This window comes from Mustela erminea, chromosome 3 (assembly GCF_009829155.1).
Source record: "Mustela erminea isolate mMusErm1 chromosome 3, mMusErm1.Pri, whole genome shotgun sequence".
In the NCBI taxonomy this organism is placed as follows: Eukaryota; Metazoa; Chordata; class Mammalia; order Carnivora; family Mustelidae; genus Mustela; species Mustela erminea.
In genome coordinates, this window is record NC_045616.1 from 14,395,162 (window position 1) to 14,410,891 (window position 15,730).

Genomic DNA, 15,730 nt, shown 5'->3' on the forward strand with positions numbered 1-15,730 from the left:
TGAGATATGCCTGTCCTTATGGCAAAAGAAATGCCAGGATTCGGCGCTGTGTTTCACTGTCAAGGGTGTTCAGTTCCCTTTAGTCTGGAAACGTTCATCAGTTCACATATGTTTATCTTTCGTGAGACCAGTTATTTTGCAGAAATACACTGATTTGGGTTTATCTGAGGTTTCCACTGACGACGACTGATCATGCGCTTTGAGCAAGAGAGTCAGGGGAAAGGCACTGTGTTCCTCTCGAGGAACTGTCAGGAAGATACGTGATATCAGTCTGTCCTGTTCCTGAAGATAGGTTTCCTGTTTTGTTTTGTTTTTTCTTCTTCCCCTGAAGACTTTAAGTAATTTCTACAACGCAGAGATCAAGAGTCGCATGCTCCACCAAGTAAGGCTTGTTCCTGGAAATGTTTGAACTGTGCCGTTAACATGAGGTCTGCTGGCTTTTCTGCTGTGAAGCGACATCTACAAGAACTCTCCGCACGCCGACTCTGTCCACATCCCTTGCACTAACAGACTTTGCCCAAATTCTCCTGCAGCTTCTGGCAGCCCAAGACCTAAGCCTAAGGCCACTGGGATGACCCAGCCCCCTTGAGTGCCAGTCTGGCAAAGTTAAAGGTTGATGAAAGAATTGACTGTTTGTTCCAGCCAGCCCCAGAAGACGGGCTTCTGACCTCCCGTTCTTAGAGCCTTTGTAGAAAAACCTTGAACTGTTTTAAGTCCCTTCTCTGAAATGTCTCTCTGAAATGGCGTCCTCAGGAAGGCTGGGGCCTCTGTCTCCCTGTCTCAGAGGGAGGGAGAAGCCTGACTTCACAAAGCACCTCATGACTTTGACAATGACAATGACCAACCGTCTTAGCTGCTTCTTGCGGTTTCTCAGTCCCCGACTCTGTGGGAGTCCCCGGTCTGTTTTTACCTCCCGCACCTTGACCCTGGCTTTGTTGATCTTTGACAAAACATAACTCTTTTTCCCATTGAAACGTCTCTTTGTCGGGTTACACCTTGAGGCTCTGAGGAAAAAAAATCCTGTTACTCCTCAAACTTTCCCAGACTGATTTTAACCACCATTAGGGATCCTTGCCTGAGTCACTCACTAGCCCAATGGTCATTTTCTAATTCTGTTCTTTCTACATTGGTGAAAAAGAGCGTTCCCTTCTTGTCCACTTGAGTACGTATTTGAATCATTATGAATTCATAAATTCTAAAATTAAAAAATTCATATTTTACTCAAGGGTTATACTTCTTTGTTGTTATTTATTGGGATGTCCATGTTGTCTATGGTTGGCCAGGGTGTCATTTTCTGCATCTACACCCTCCTGATGGAGAGAACTGGGAAACAGTTGTGCATATATATATGTATATATATACATATGTATGCATACATATGTTGAGGGGCTCCTGGGTGGCTCAGTCAGTTAAGCATTTGCCTTCGGCTCAGGTCATGATCCCAGAGTCTCAGGAATGAGCTCAGCGAGGAGTCAGCTTCTCCTTCTGACCCTCCTCCCCACTCATGCTCTCTCTTTCTCAAATAAATAAATAAAATCTTAAAAAAAAAATGTTTAAAAAAAGAAAACAAAATTCAAACAAGGAAATGTGAAGATCTCACTGGCTTTAATATTAAATGATTCATGAATCGGGCAGCATCCCCATCTAGCAGGTAGAGGGGAGCCCCAAAGTGCCCTAGAAAAGGAAAGGTTTGTTTTTTTTTTTTTTAAAGATTTTATTTATTTGTCAGAGAGAGTGAGCGAGAGCGAGCACAGGCAGACAGAGTGGAAGGCAGAGTCAGAGGGAGAAGCAGGCTCCCTGCAGAGCAAGGAGCCCGATGTGGGACTCGATCCCAGGATGCTGGGATCATGACCTGAGCCGAAGGCAGCTGCTTAACCAACTGAGCCACCCAGGCGTCCCGGAAAGGTTTTTAAAGGCAGGACTTAACTAACCTACCTAACCTATGACTAACTTCCTGATCACCTGCTTCTCCTGTGCAACACCCCCCATCCCCTTTTTCTGTCCTTCCCCCTTTAAAACCTTCCGGCTTCCCTTGGGCAGTGTTGGGTGTGGAGGATAGTCTCTAAGACATTAGTCCGTCGTCTTTGCAGGTTGCCAGCTTCCTGAATAAAGCCTTTCCTTTCCCACATTGATTTTCAGGCGTTGAGCAGCAAAATCTGAGTTCCGGCCAGGTTCTCTGTCCAGTAACAATATGATATAAATACTGATTTAAATATCATGGCCAATGAGACTTTTTGGTGACATACACTGAAATTCTCTACCTGTGTATTTACTTATTTTCTTTTAAATATTTTATTTATTTATTTATGAAATGGAGGGGGATAGGGAGAGAATGAACAGTGGGGAGGGGCAGAAGGAGAGGGAGAAGCAGACTGCCCACTAAGCAAGGAACCCGGATGGGGGACTCCATCCCTGGACCCCGGGATCGTGACCTGAGCTGAAGGCAGTAGCTCAACCAACTGAGCCACCCAGGTGCCCTGTACTTACTTTTTAAGTGCTGTTTGCACCCATAAAGTGGGACCTGAACTCAGGACCCCAAGATCGAGAGTTGCATGCTCTGCCCACGGAGCCATCCAGGCGCCCCCTCTTCCTGACAATTTTAGAAGAGCTTAAAATCAGAAAGAAAGACACTGAAATTGCTTATTTTCCAGATGTCCCATGCAGTGAGATAGGCCCAGAGGTAAGAAAGGACACCTTTTCATCCCCACAGGCTCTGCAGGGAGACTGAAAGAGGGTGGGACCCCCAGTTTGGGGGACAGGAAAAAAGCCTTTGAAATGCTGATGAGCTCTGGTTTGCGTTGAGCAGGTTGTTCAGAAACCGAGCGCGTGGGGACTGCGGTCCCGGATTCGGGGACTGGGAATGTGCATGCTTGTAACAGAGGTGAGGGAGGCGAGAGGGGCAGGGGCCCGCTGAGCTGGGACAGGGCGCGGCTGAGCCCCAGCCCGCCGCCCTGCCGAGGGGCCCTGCTGCGCATCGGGGCGGTCCAGGGCGGGGGCGGTGTTGAACGCGGGCGGCCTTGTGGAGGGGAGTAGCGCACGTCAAGGGCAGCCGCTTGCGCAGCCCCAGGCCCAGCCCATTCCCAGGGAGAATCCCGCGGCCCCCTAAGGGGCAGCACTATGGGGCGCCACAGCGTCACCTAGAATCCGCACCTTGTGCAAATCGGGTCCTCTTCATCCAGTTAAGTGTATGTCTGATTACATGTCAGCGGATCTGGAGGGGCCACCCAAACCCATTTCCCGGGAGGGGGTGGAGCTCCTGGTCACTCAGCACTAGCAATGCTTGGTGGCCACCCTGTCCCCTTGCCACCAAAACTGTACCAAGAGGCGCACCAGCGGGGCAGCGGGGTGGCATGCATTGTCTCTCCCCAGTATGGAACTTCACCCTCCTCCCTTGATGGTCAGGGTCCTCTCCTCCTGCCAGATTTCTGGGCACAAGGAGCTCCAAGGCCCAGGAGGCCAGTAGCTTTGTGCCTAACAGTCCTGCTGTGTCTTCTGGTGGCTATGTTGTCCCTTCAGGAGCCAGGGTCCCTGGTCGCACACAGTCTTAAGTGGAAGAACCTCCCAGGGGGGTCTCTGGAATGAGAGCAAGCAAGGTCTCCTCAACCTCCGCTCCCAGTTCCCCCTCCATGTCTCTTATCTAGTGGAGGCCCATGTCCCCCAGTCACTGATCTGGGGTACATACCCCTTCCTAGAGGATGGCACCCTCTCCTTGCAAGGCCCTGTTACTGAGCTGACCCCTGACCTGTACTGTGCTCCTGGAGAGCGGCTCCCGGGTGTCTGGAGGTGACGTCACAGTGGATCCTATGCCGTGCACCCCGTGATGGCACTGCTGTGCAGAGATGCTCCCTCCAAGGTGACATAGGACAGACTCTGTAGCGCTGGGTCAAACACTCTTGACCCTCAGTGGCAGGACAGCCAGAGCAACACCCAGATGCAGCATCTGTTCCCAGACATGTGAATGAATGGCTGCTGCCAATGACCGCAGTGACGAAGACCGAGGAAGCCTCACAGATCATGGGAGACAAAGGAGGCTGGACACCTCAAATGCAGTGTGATTCTGGATGGGATCCCAGACTAGAAAAACAGGCATTACAGGACAACTCTCAACAGCTGAATAAGATCTGTGGATTAGTTGACAGTCTTCGTTTCAGTATTAAGTTCCTATTTTAATTTTTGTTTTATTTTATATTTGGGCGGGGAGGGGGGCGGTTCTGAACTCCTGTCCCTGAGATCAAGACCTGAGCTGAGATTGAGAGTCAGACACTTAACCAACTGAGCCATCCAGGTGCCCCTAATTTCCTGTATTTAATAATTATACTGTTGGGGCCTCTGGGTGGCTGTCAGTTAAGCGTCTGCCTTCAGCTCAGGTCATGATTCCGGGGTCCTGGGATCCAGTTCCCTATCAGGCTCCTTGCTCAGTGGAGAGCCTGCTTCTTCTTCTTCCTCTCCCTCTATGCGTGCTCTCTCTCTCTCTCTCGTGAATAAATAAATAACATCTTTTAAAAAAACTACTATACTGTTGCTATAAAGGATGGGGAAGCTGGGGGAACCATATCTAAGTATTGAGAATGGCAACTTTGCTGAGGTATAGAATTTATATACCATAAAATTCACCCATCTTAAATATCCAACTCAACGACTTTTAGTAAATTCGCCCAGCTGTGTGAAGGATCACCATGATTTGGTGTTACAGCAAATTCATCATCCCAACAAGCCCAGCCCCAGGCCACCTGAATCTTTTCTGTCTTTACTGGTTTGCCTTTTCTGGACATTTCACATAAAGGGATTCATTCATTCCTGTGACATGTGGTTTTTGTGTCCATTGCGACTCAGCACACTTTTGTGACCTTTGTCCTCTTTTCAGAGTTTTTTGTAGGTTTTTTGTTTGTTTGGTACATCTGAGGTTCTAGCTAAACAAAACAAAACAAAACAAAAAAAAAAGGAAAAAAAAAGATGACTCACCATCCTTTCCTGGCGTAGGAGGGACAGATGTAGTACCAAGTGGCTAGCTGGTCTCCAGACGTGGGCTGACTCAGAGGCTGGGCATTGGTCTCTGTTGCTAGCAGGGTGGACACTGAGCAGTGATGATGCTCGAGCTCCTGGGTGAGTCAGAGGCATGCTGCCAGGATCCTGCAGAGACGCCCCCTGGCCCCTAGCTAGTCCATTCATAAGCCCCCTTTTCCAGCACAGGGAAGGGCGGAGTGGGATAGCAGAGGCTGGCTGATGTTCCCTGTAGCTACAGTTTGGGACTTGGTCTCTCCTTTGCTCAAGGGGTGGTATCCCTCCCTTAGGGTGCCCTTTTTCTGGTCTATGGATGTCCTCGGGCTCCCTTTGTGGAACATACTTGGCTGGTAGGCCTATCTGGCCATCACAAATACAGAGAGGTACATGCACTCTAGTGTGCAGGATTTAAGCAAAGTCTCTTTTACTGCACAAGCAAATATCAAAAAGAAGAAATGGCATGGGAGTGGCAGATATAACTAATAGATGGGGTTTAAAAAAATTTTTTTTCACTACTCAGGGTCTAGCCACCCACCCCCCTGCCCCGATTCTCCATCACCGAGAATAACATGACACAGTAATGGGCTAGCTGAAGCTCTTGACCTTGAAGATGACAGTAAGTGGTTGGGCTCTGCCCCCCAAAGTGCAGAGAAGCAGCTAGGTATTTAAGAAAATACAGAACCCGGGGCGCCTGGGTGGCTCAGTGGGTTAAAGCCTCTGCCTTCGGCTCAGGTCATGATCCCAGGGTCCTGGGATCGAGCTCCGCATCGGGCTCCCTGCTCAGCAGGGAGCCTGCTTCCTCCTCTCTCTCTGCCTGTCTCTCTGCCTCCTTGTGATCTCTGTCTGTCAAATAAATAAATAAAATCTTTTTAAAAAAAAAGAAAAGAAAAAGAAAATACAGAACCCATCTGAAACCTTGACATTCAAGACAGGACAGCCAGTGATGGTGTGTCAGGAAGGAAAGATCCAAAGATAGTTCAGCAAGCACTTACCTTGGCTGTGTCAAGGGAAGCTACCACCTCTGTGACTTGAGTATAGAATGCCAGCTTTTCCTTTGGCAATCTTGAAAAGTTCAGGGACAGGAACAAATGGAGCCTCCTGCACAGGCCTTGTCGAGCTACTAGTCCCCGGGCTGTTGCCTTGTGGCTTCCGTTCCTTCCATGCCCGCAAGCTGGCCGGGACCTGTGGCCTGGAACAGGGAAGACACTGGACCGCCCTCTCCCACCCCCGGGGCCAACAGGTCTGGCTCTAGCTGTTGTCATTATGGTTTTGCAGCACACAGCGTGTCCTTCCCTTCCCCTCACGCAGGCCAGCTCCCTCAAAGATAGCATTCCAGGACACAGATATGAAGGCGGATGGGTGAGTTCTGCCTTTGTCCTGCGGTTTCTAATGTGGGAAACAAAGGCGAAAGAAAAATTATTAAATATCCTTATTAGCTATAGCCCATTGACAAGGCCTTGAAACAGGCAGAGTGACATTCTTCTAGGGACGCAAGGGCCTCTATGCTAATACTTTGCTAAGGGCAAAAGGCAATCTTATCCCAACGCCCAGGACGTTGGTAATCATCCCCCAAACATAGAGCCCACTGATAAACATTTGAAGGGTCTCGTGACTCAGGTTTTATAAGACAGTAATAAATGACCTTGTCCCAACAACAGCTAGCCCTCTCAAGGTCTTGGATACCTTGCTTCTGAAATTCCTTAGTCACTTAACACTACCCCCTCACCCCCTCCCAACCTGAAAGTGTATAATGGGCTGGCACCTCACAACCTCAGTGCAGCTCTTTCTTCCCACGAGTCCTGTCCCTGTGCTTTAATAAAATCACCTTTTTGCACCAGAGAGGTCTCCAGAGTTCTTTGTTGACCGACAGCTTGGAACCCTAACCTTTCCTATGTCAGTTTCTGCTCTGGGTGAGGGTCCAAAGATCATCTTTCCCAACCTCCCTGAGAAGGTCTGTAGGCACTGGCTAGCCTCTGGGGCTGGGCTTAGGGCAGCCACTCAGCCAGCCAGTTCTCTTTGAAACACAAGCACAGCCAAGAGGGAAGAGGGGCAGGTGCATTACCACTGTGAAGACAAAAGGGAAAGGGTGGGTCCATCATGTGATGACCCCCACAGTGGACAGTGACAACAGTGGGTGGGTGGGCTGGAGCATATGTTCTTCTAAAAAAAAGGCGGGGGAGGACACCAGTAAAATATCTCAACTGTTGAGGATCTAAAGTACCCAAGTCACTGGGTCCAACTTCCTCCCTCCCGTTAGACATAAAGATGGGATGGGGAGGTCCACAAGAGGGGAGAGGCTGGTGGCCCCAAGTTTCACCCTCCTACTTGTCATCAGGTAATAAAAGTTACTCTGAGGTAAACCAGACCAAATGTCCCTCCTTCCACCACCAAGCAGTGGGCAAGCAGCTCCATCCCGGACGGACACCAACTACCCAAGAAGTCACACGTCAATCCCCCACCCACCCTGCTGGCGCGGCCACGTGAGGTCCAAGACACACGCGGTTTCCATACTAGCAAAATACTTTTATTATTTTATAATGATAAAAGAAGGAAAGTAAAGATTTCTTTTTGGTGTATACCAGAGTTAAGGGCAGTAGAAGAATAAGGGAATTAATGGGATTTTTATGTACTTTGATGACAAAAAAAGTTAACAATACCAACTGTTTGCCATAAAACTTATCATACTCCCCCAAAACACATATATAAAGGATCATAGTTTTAAAATCTATAAAAGTAAAAAATATACAGTCAGAAACTCTAACGCTTATTTCCTCTTTAATATAAAATTGTAAACATTTATTTACACAAAGCAAATGTGTATAACAAAGTCCGAGCACCCTTCTTTTGAGTCATGGCTCCTGGAAGAGGGGATTTGCACTGAAGCAGAGACGTCTCTTCCCCTGACTCCCCAAAAACCAGATTCATAAATAAAGCCACGGGCAGCTCCCTGGGGGGACCCCAAGCATCACATTTTATTGCTCTGACACTGCAGCAAGAAGCCTGCTGTCTGTCTGGCGGCCCAAGGACTAAGGCAGGGGGCAGCCCTCCCCAGGAGGGGACAGAGGTGAGCAGCTAGAGGCAGACCAGGAGAGGAACAGGACCCATCACCAGCCTTCAGCCCTCTATTTTTGGTAGAAAACCCGCTGAAGTCACCCTCTTCCCCTTCAGATTGGGGAACTCACGCAGAGGGTGGAGTCTTCACTGGCTTTATGATTCATTCCCTTCTTTGAAAGCTAAATTCAGCATCTGGGAGGGCAAGGGAGGGCATTTAAAGGGGAAATGGCCCACACACCACCCAAGGTGGCAAATGGCTATTATAGAGAAGAGGATCTGAGGGTCCAAGTACCCCCAGCAAAGGCACTGCTGGTGCAGAATAATTACCCCTGTGTGCACAACCCTTCGTCCCCTCAAAAGCCACTCAGGCTGCCCACACAGATTATCTTCCCTGGCTCAATTCTTTACATAGGACACTCCTTGAATCATCTACTTTGAGACTCCAGGGAAATAAACACGGGGTTTCAGTTTGTTCTGAGACCACTCTGCATGGAAGCCACTCTTCTCAGTGTCCTCTCTGCTCTCCGACACTTTAAAAGGGTCTCACCCTGCACTTACCACTCTGCTTTCACTCTAACCCAAGTGCTCTCTCCATCTGTGTTGTCCAGAAACAGCCCACAGGGAATCCTGTTTTGTGGACTTTTAGCTTAGTCAAGTCCATAGACCTTCAGAGAGACATCCACTCAAAACCCGAGAAGGATGTATTAGTGTTATAAAGCCATTCTCTTCAAAAAGTGCAAGTCATCTGGCATGGGAGAGTGGCCAAAGTGGTGAAACCAAGTGGAATTCTCTCCTCCAACCTGGCCTGCACCCCTCCCCCTTTGGGGCCCCCACACTCCCGGTTTTCCCTCCTTCGCCCGCACCCTTGCCTTCTGGGGAGGGGATGCCCTCCCACCTACAATGCTGGGGCTCCCTAAGGGATTTTAGTGACTCCCCACCAATCTGGTACACTGCCTTCAAGAGGTTTTCCATTTGGGCTGGAGAGACAAAGAGGGGTGGCAGATAGGTCACGGGAACTGGAGACTAGGTGAGGACCTCTGTGCGCAGCTCAGCTAGGATCACCTTCCTGATACAGCAAATGCTAGTTTTCAGAGAAACTGCAGAAGGAGGGCAAAGACACAGACACAGGCACCCCATACATTCCATTTCAGCACATAGCCTGGGGGCTGGCAAGTCATGAGTGTTGACCCAGAGGGTGCAGCACTGTGGGAGGAGGAAGAAGGCAAGTGGCTGGAGAGGCCACATCTGTGTTCCCAGCGCTGCCACCTCGTGGCATCCTGTTCCTTTTTGGCACATACAGTCACAGGCTGCGCTGACGGAAATGACCTCCCAGGGACCCTCCCTATCCCCTGAAAAGAAGACAAAGAGCAGGAATAAGAAAGGCTCTTGACCACAAGGAAACCCTCAGTTCCCAATGCCAATCATTTTAAACCACCACCTATCCTAATCGGTCCTCAAATCTTTAAAAACAGTTTTTAAAATCTTTTCTATGCTACAAATTGCGAATGGTTCTGCTATACAAAGTTGCAAAGAAACCTGTCCCCAGCCTTGGGGCAAGTGGCGAAATCTTGGATTAAGTCAACACGATGGCACACATCGTGGGGTTTCACCGTCATTATTCTTGGGGTTTTTTTGGTCATTCAGATAGAAAACCACCTGCAGAACCCTGTCCTGCTGTCCCGACACCAGGCAGTGGATGCCAGCAGAGGGGCTGGGGCCAGCCCGACAGACCGCAACTGCTGGCTGGGAGCTGGAGGGGGGGGGGTCCCCGCAGACCCTGGCCAGGGCCCACCTTGGCCCTGGGGCTCCAATCCCACCCCTCACCCCTGTTCTCTGGGCCATGAGCTTTTGGTCCAAAGTAGTTGATATTTCTTGAATCTGAGAACAAAAATACAGGCTGTACGAACACTGAGAACACCGCAAACCCTCCAGTTACTGAGGCCCTAAAAGGTCATCCAAATCATTCATCCATTCTTCCGAAGTCCTGTTCTTCAGCAGGGAGTCAATCAGGTCGGCATCTCCAGCCATGCTGGCCAGCCCACTGGCCCCTGGCTGCCCGCTGTAGGCAAAGGGCAGCTCCTGGCCCGCGGTCCGCACAGGGTATGCCTGAGTGCAGTGCAGTCCCGCCCGGCCTCCCATGGGTGGTGCCGGGCTCTGGCTGAAGGCCCCCAGCTCAGGCCCACCGGGGCTCAGGCCCGGCAAGCCTGGCTGTGGGGCTCCCTGGGGAGGTGCTGGGGTGGGGGCACTGGTCCTCTGCTGCGCACTCACTGGGGGCAGCATGGACCCCGCCGCGGCTGCCGAGCTCATGGGGGCCATGGGCCTGCTGGGCATTGCCTGGGAGAACTGGGGGCTGGACATTTTCATGTGGGCCTGCTGCATGTGGAAACTGGAGGCTGCCGTGAAGGGGCTCACGGTGCTGCTCCCCGGGGTCTGGCCACTCAAGTTGGGCAGGCCCTGATGTGGCCACGAGGCGTTCTGGCCTCCCACAGTGGCTGACACCCTTGGCACCTGTGGCTTGGTTAAGCCAGAGTTCATAGTCCCCTTATTGTGCTGCTGGGAGAGGCTGGAGTTCCCCAGAGAGTTCTGCCCGTAGGCAGCGGAGACCGAGGTGTTCTGGCCCATGCCGGTCTGCCGTGCGATGTGGGCATGTCCATTGGTGGCCTGTGGCGGCGGCTGGGCAACAATCTGGGTGATGCCGGAGGCCATGCCGTAGAGACCGCCCTGCGGCAGGCTTTGGGAACCAGTGAACTGAGCCACACCCCGGTCCTGCGGGCCTGAGTTTGAAGGGAGAGAAGAAACTGAAGTGTGTCCAGGGCCCATTGGCATCAGATTCCCAGCCTGAGGGAACCCTCGAGGACAGCTGGAGTTAGATGGCCCCAAGTTGTTCATGCCAGGCACAGCACCAGAGGACCCTAGAAGGCAGAGAAGAGCCAGTCAATCGAGCTGGCATTTCTGGGCCCACTGCCACCGAGAGGCTCTAGGACCCCAGCTGCAGGCACTCTTCTCTGGTGTGAAAGGCCAAATCAGAACACCAGGTATCTTAAGGTCAGTGGACCCTCAAAGAAGACGGCCCTGTGGGCCACAGGGGAGCAGGTTTCCTGCAGGGTGGAATGGAGGCCAGTCTGGAGCAGTAATGAATTTAAGACCAGCTCAGAGGAGGGGGCCAAAGCCCAGGGCGGGGGAAGCCAGGAGACTCAATGATTCACCCGTCAAAGGCCCACTCTGTTTCTGCTCCGTGGGAGCTCCACGCCAGCACGGCAGACTCCAAGACAGATACGGCCCAGGGTCTGCCTCGGGGAGGCAAAGGCTCTGTGGTATGACAGGGTGGTAACAACAGCTGGCAGGGCAGGGGACCAGAGGCTCAGTGCCTTGGAAGATCTGGGGACGGCTTCAGAAAAATGGTGACAAAGACATCGGGTTTTCAAAGGGTTGAACTGAAAAACTGATTTCAACAGTTTGGAGAAACGGAGTATTCTAGACAGAGAAGAGAGTGTGAAAATGCCAGAGTTACAAGAGGTGGTCTGTATGGGGAGCTCTGTGGCTGGGGGTATGGGGAGGGTGTCCCCACAGGCTGGGGATACAACTGGACAGAGAGCTGTGGCCAGACTCAGGGAAGCTGAGGGGGCCATGTCAAGGGCAGGAATGCAGGACAACAGGGCAAGTAGATGGCAACAGTGGTTCCAGGCCCAGGCAGCGGTTACTCAGATCACTCAGGTGAGGAGTGTATGAGCTGCTGGCACCGTCGGGGTGAAAGAGGGAGGGTGTGAGGTCCTCTCATATTCCTGGAGGGATGGCCAAGCAAAGGCTGTCAGGTTCCCGAGCATATCTAAGATATGACAGCTGAGACCTCAGAGTGCTATCTGCCTGTGACACCAAAGTGAGCTGACAGGAAGAAAGAGAAGCAGCAAAAAGGCCACACAAACTACCCCAAGTCTCTCCTTAACTGGAAAATAAGAGGGTCCCTTTTTGAAGGCACATCACAGCAGAAACAAAGAACTTTCTTAAGAATTACAGAACCCATTTCCTGTTGATTAGCTATCCTCCAGCCAGAAATAATTTTACTTCAAAAGACGGCATGGCCAGAGTGCCCGCCAAAGTGGTCTCCCCCTGCGACCCTTTCCCCCTGACCCTGGGCCTGCAGGCTCCACTGGCACACTGATGTTTACACAAGCCAGTTGATCTAGTTAGCCCCTAGTAGGAAGCCATGCAGACAGCAAGAGCCACCCACTGCGTCCTGTGCTGTCTGAGCTGCCTCCGCGGTCCCCTCACCTGGGAACTGTCCAACCTGCTGGGGGAAGGTGCTCTGGGATGGGTCCTGGTACTGGGGAGGCGGGCGTGTCAGGTGCCGCTGAAACTGCTGCTTCTCCTAGAAAATGCCAAGGATGGAAGACAAAACAACAAGACCCACATAAAACAAAAACAATAGAGTCAGAGCAGAAAAAAGCACACCCCTATGTTTGTTACTCATGGATGTGTTCCTGTGGACACAATGCTTGTGGTTTCATTTGGGGGATTTTTAATAAACTGTGTGAAACAGAACAATGGCACAGATCTAAGGAGCAATGATTTAAAAAAGAAAACAAAAACAACGGTGGTGTATTGGTTTAAAAAAAGTTGGGCGGGGAGCGCCTGGGTCGCTCAGTCGGTTGGGTATCCCACTCTTGGTTTCGGCTCAGGTCATGGTCTCAAGACCGTGAGATGGAGCCCTTTATCAGGCTCGGAGCTGGGCATGGGGCCTGCTTAAGATTATCTCTCTCCCGCTGTCCCTCTCCCAAAGTTGGGAGGGCAGATCAGGCAAATGCGAATCACAATGCCATACCACTTCACGCCCACCAGGATGGCGAAAACCAAAAAGACAAGTACGGGAAAGTTGAAGAGAGACTGGTGCTCTCATGCCACTGTGGGCATGTAAAATGACATGGCCGCTTGGGAGAACAGTCTGGCAGCTCCTTACAGGGCACCAAGTAAGAGCTACCACAGGACCCAGTGATTCTTGGAATACACTCAACAAAGCTGAAAACCTCCAACCATAAGAAGGGGGAACAACCCAAATGTCACCAATCGGTGAATGGATAAATCAAACAGAGCTTATCCACACAAGAGTACTGCTCAGCCACGGGAAGAAGGGAAAAACTGGTGTGAACCACAACACAGGTGGTAGCTTTTTTTTTTTTTAAGATTTTAAGATTTTATTTATTTATTTGACAGAGAGAGAGATCACTAGTAGGCAGAGAGGCAGGCAGAGACAGAGGGGTAAGCAGGCTCCCTGCTGAGCAGAGAGCCTCATGTGGGGCTTGATCCCAGGACTCTGAGATCATGACCTGAACTGAAGGCAGAGGCTTTTTATTTATTTATTTATTTATTTATTTATTTATTTATTTGACAGACAAAGATCACAAGTAGGCAGAGAGGCAGGCAGAGAGAGAGGAGGAAGCAGGCTCCCTGCTGAGCAGAGAGCCCGATGCGGGGCTCGATCCCAGGACTCCGAGATCATGACCTGAGCCGAAGGCAGCGGCTTAACCACTGAGCCACCCAGGCGCCCCAGTAGGCAGTAGCTTTTAATGGGCATATGGCTTCTTTTTAGGGGCTAAAAACGGATGAAATCGACTGCGGTGATGGTTGCACTCCTGTGTGAATATAGTGAAAACCACTGAATTGTACATTTTAAATGGGTGGATTCAAGGTCACATGACTCGAGTCCCAATAAAGCTGTTATTTTTAAAAAATGGCAGAACTGAGGCAGAGATGTGGGCTTTAAAGTCATTCTCAATCACCTTTGTCTTCTGGGTAGCTGCTTCTTCTCTTATGACTTTAAAGATGGAATCTGAAATCCTGAGCACTGCTGTCACCTTGGTGTCTGCGCACCAGACTTGGGGACTGAGCAGGTGAACTGCAGGATGTGGGGTGGGTGGGTGGGGCTTGGTGGGCCTGATTCTAGAACTCGAGGGCCGCAGGGACATTTCCATTTCCCTGTGTCATATTCTGGCTCATCACAAACTATGCTTACAACAAAGCTGGATCCCACATTGAACGAGGAGACCAAGGAGCTCACTGCTCTGGCAGCTGCAGACACAGGACATGGATAAACATCCCTAACAAATATAGTTTAAGCCACAGAGTTGCCTTCATGAATCCCCACCAAGTGATATGAAAGCTGCTTCTGACACAAGCTACCACTGCCTGAGAAACGCCACACTCCTGAGAAGGGGTTGAAAAGGGCAAGGGGGGGGGGCACCTGGGTGGCTCAGTCGCTCAAAGGGAGTCTGCTTGAGTCTCTCGCTCTAAAATACATAAATCAATCTTTAAAAAAAAATTTAGGGGCGCCTGGATGGTTCAGTGGGTTAAAGCCTCTGCCTTCGGCTTGGGTCATGATCCCGGGGTCCTGAGATCGAGCCCCACATCGGGCTCTCTGCTCAGCGGGGAGCCTGCTTCCTCCTCTCTCTCTGCCTGTTGCTCTGTCTACTTGTGCTCTCTGCCAAATGAATAAATAAATAATCTTAAAATAATAATAATAATAATAATAAAAGATTTAGAAAGGGCAAAGGACACACAGCAGGCCCATACACACATGCACGCACACACAGCGGGGCTGATGGCCGAGCAGCGACGCTGAAGGCAGGTGAAGATGCAGTTGGCAAGGGTCGTCCTCCCCTCTCGCTTTACCTGTTCCGCCAGAAGGTGCTGCTGCCTTTGTAAGAACTGCTGTTGCTGCAGATGTTTTTGCTGCTGCTCCCTCTGTTTCTGCTGGTCCAAAAGCAAGTGATGCTGCTTCATGACTGCCGCCTGCTGCTGGCTGCTGAGATAGGGGGCACTGCTGCGCGTGCTGGCCGAGGATGCAGCAGGCGGCTGGCTCCCCACGCCACCAGCTGGGGCAGCGACAGGGATGCTCGGCGGGTTCTGCTCCTGTGAGCGCAGAGAAGGGGGGTCTCAGGTCGGGGGCACACAGTGGAGTCTATAAGCTTCTGCCCACCGCCCTCTACCCAGTCACTGCAGAGCCAAGGGCACATGTCCTCCAGGGCCAGGTGGAGAGGCAAACACTCGCGTATCCCGCACAGCAAGAAGCAGCGTAACCAGTGGCAAAGACAAGACTTGACACCTAAGCCCATCTATTCACACGCATGACTCCCGGTCGGCAGCCGGAGCTTCTAAATCCTCACTTTCTGGAATGCGTGAGTATAGATGGGCCCCCAAAGGAGGAACGCTCTGCCGGATGGAGACAAGGTGTTTCAAGCGGGCCAACCTCACATCCCCAGCCATGGGACTGTCCCTGACCTGTCTGAAGCCGTACCACGTGTTTGTCTGTGTAGAGCATTTTCCTGGGACCAGACTGCTGGGCTTTTGTCAGATACGCTCACAAAATACTGAATATCAGCGAGAACTTGAATAAATATTCTCAATTAACACAAAGGGTAGAAGTGAGAGTCCTGTCAGAGGCTCCACAGTATTATCCCATCATGACTTACATTTAAAAGGGGGGAAATACGGGCGCCTGGGTGACTCAGTGGGTTAACCCTCTGCCTTTGGTTCAGGTCATGATCTCAGGGTCCTGGGATTGAGCCCCGCATTAGGCCCCCTGCTCAGCGGGAAGCCTGCTCCACCCCCCTCTCCAGCCTGCCTCTCCTCCTACTTGTGATCTCTGTCAAATAAATAAATAAAATCTTGGGAAAAAAAATAA

General features: G+C 51.0%; 1 protein-coding gene and 1 long non-coding RNA gene across 4 annotated transcripts in view; both read right to left on the reverse strand.

Annotated features, from left to right (window-relative positions):
* Positions 1-378: 378 nt before the first annotated feature.
* LOC116585913 lies at positions 379-5,740 on the reverse strand. Its single transcript, XR_004283801.1, has 2 exons — positions 4,963-5,740; positions 379-1,004 (listed from the first exon to the last, which is right to left on the reverse strand). It is a non-coding gene; the product is annotated as an uncharacterized LOC116585913 (long non-coding RNA).
* A 147-nt stretch (positions 5,741-5,887) lies between these two features.
* Positions 5,888-15,730, reverse strand: part of MAML1 (mastermind like transcriptional coactivator 1) — a 44,847-nt gene continuing 35,004 nt past the window's right edge. The window contains exons 3-5 of one of the 3 annotated variants that reach the window (XM_032335291.1): positions 14,719-14,958; positions 12,325-12,421; positions 5,888-6,387 (exon numbers count right to left, since the gene is read on the reverse strand). In XM_032335291.1, the coding sequence (XP_032191182.1) occupies positions 6,320-6,387; positions 12,325-12,421; positions 14,719-14,958 (405 nt within the window). In that variant the 3' untranslated portion in view covers positions 5,888-6,319. Of the gene's footprint in view, positions 6,388-7,744; positions 10,968-12,324; positions 12,422-14,718; positions 14,959-15,730 lie in introns of those variants that run through there. The other 2 variants (XM_032335289.1, XM_032335290.1) reach the window with 2 other exon arrangements.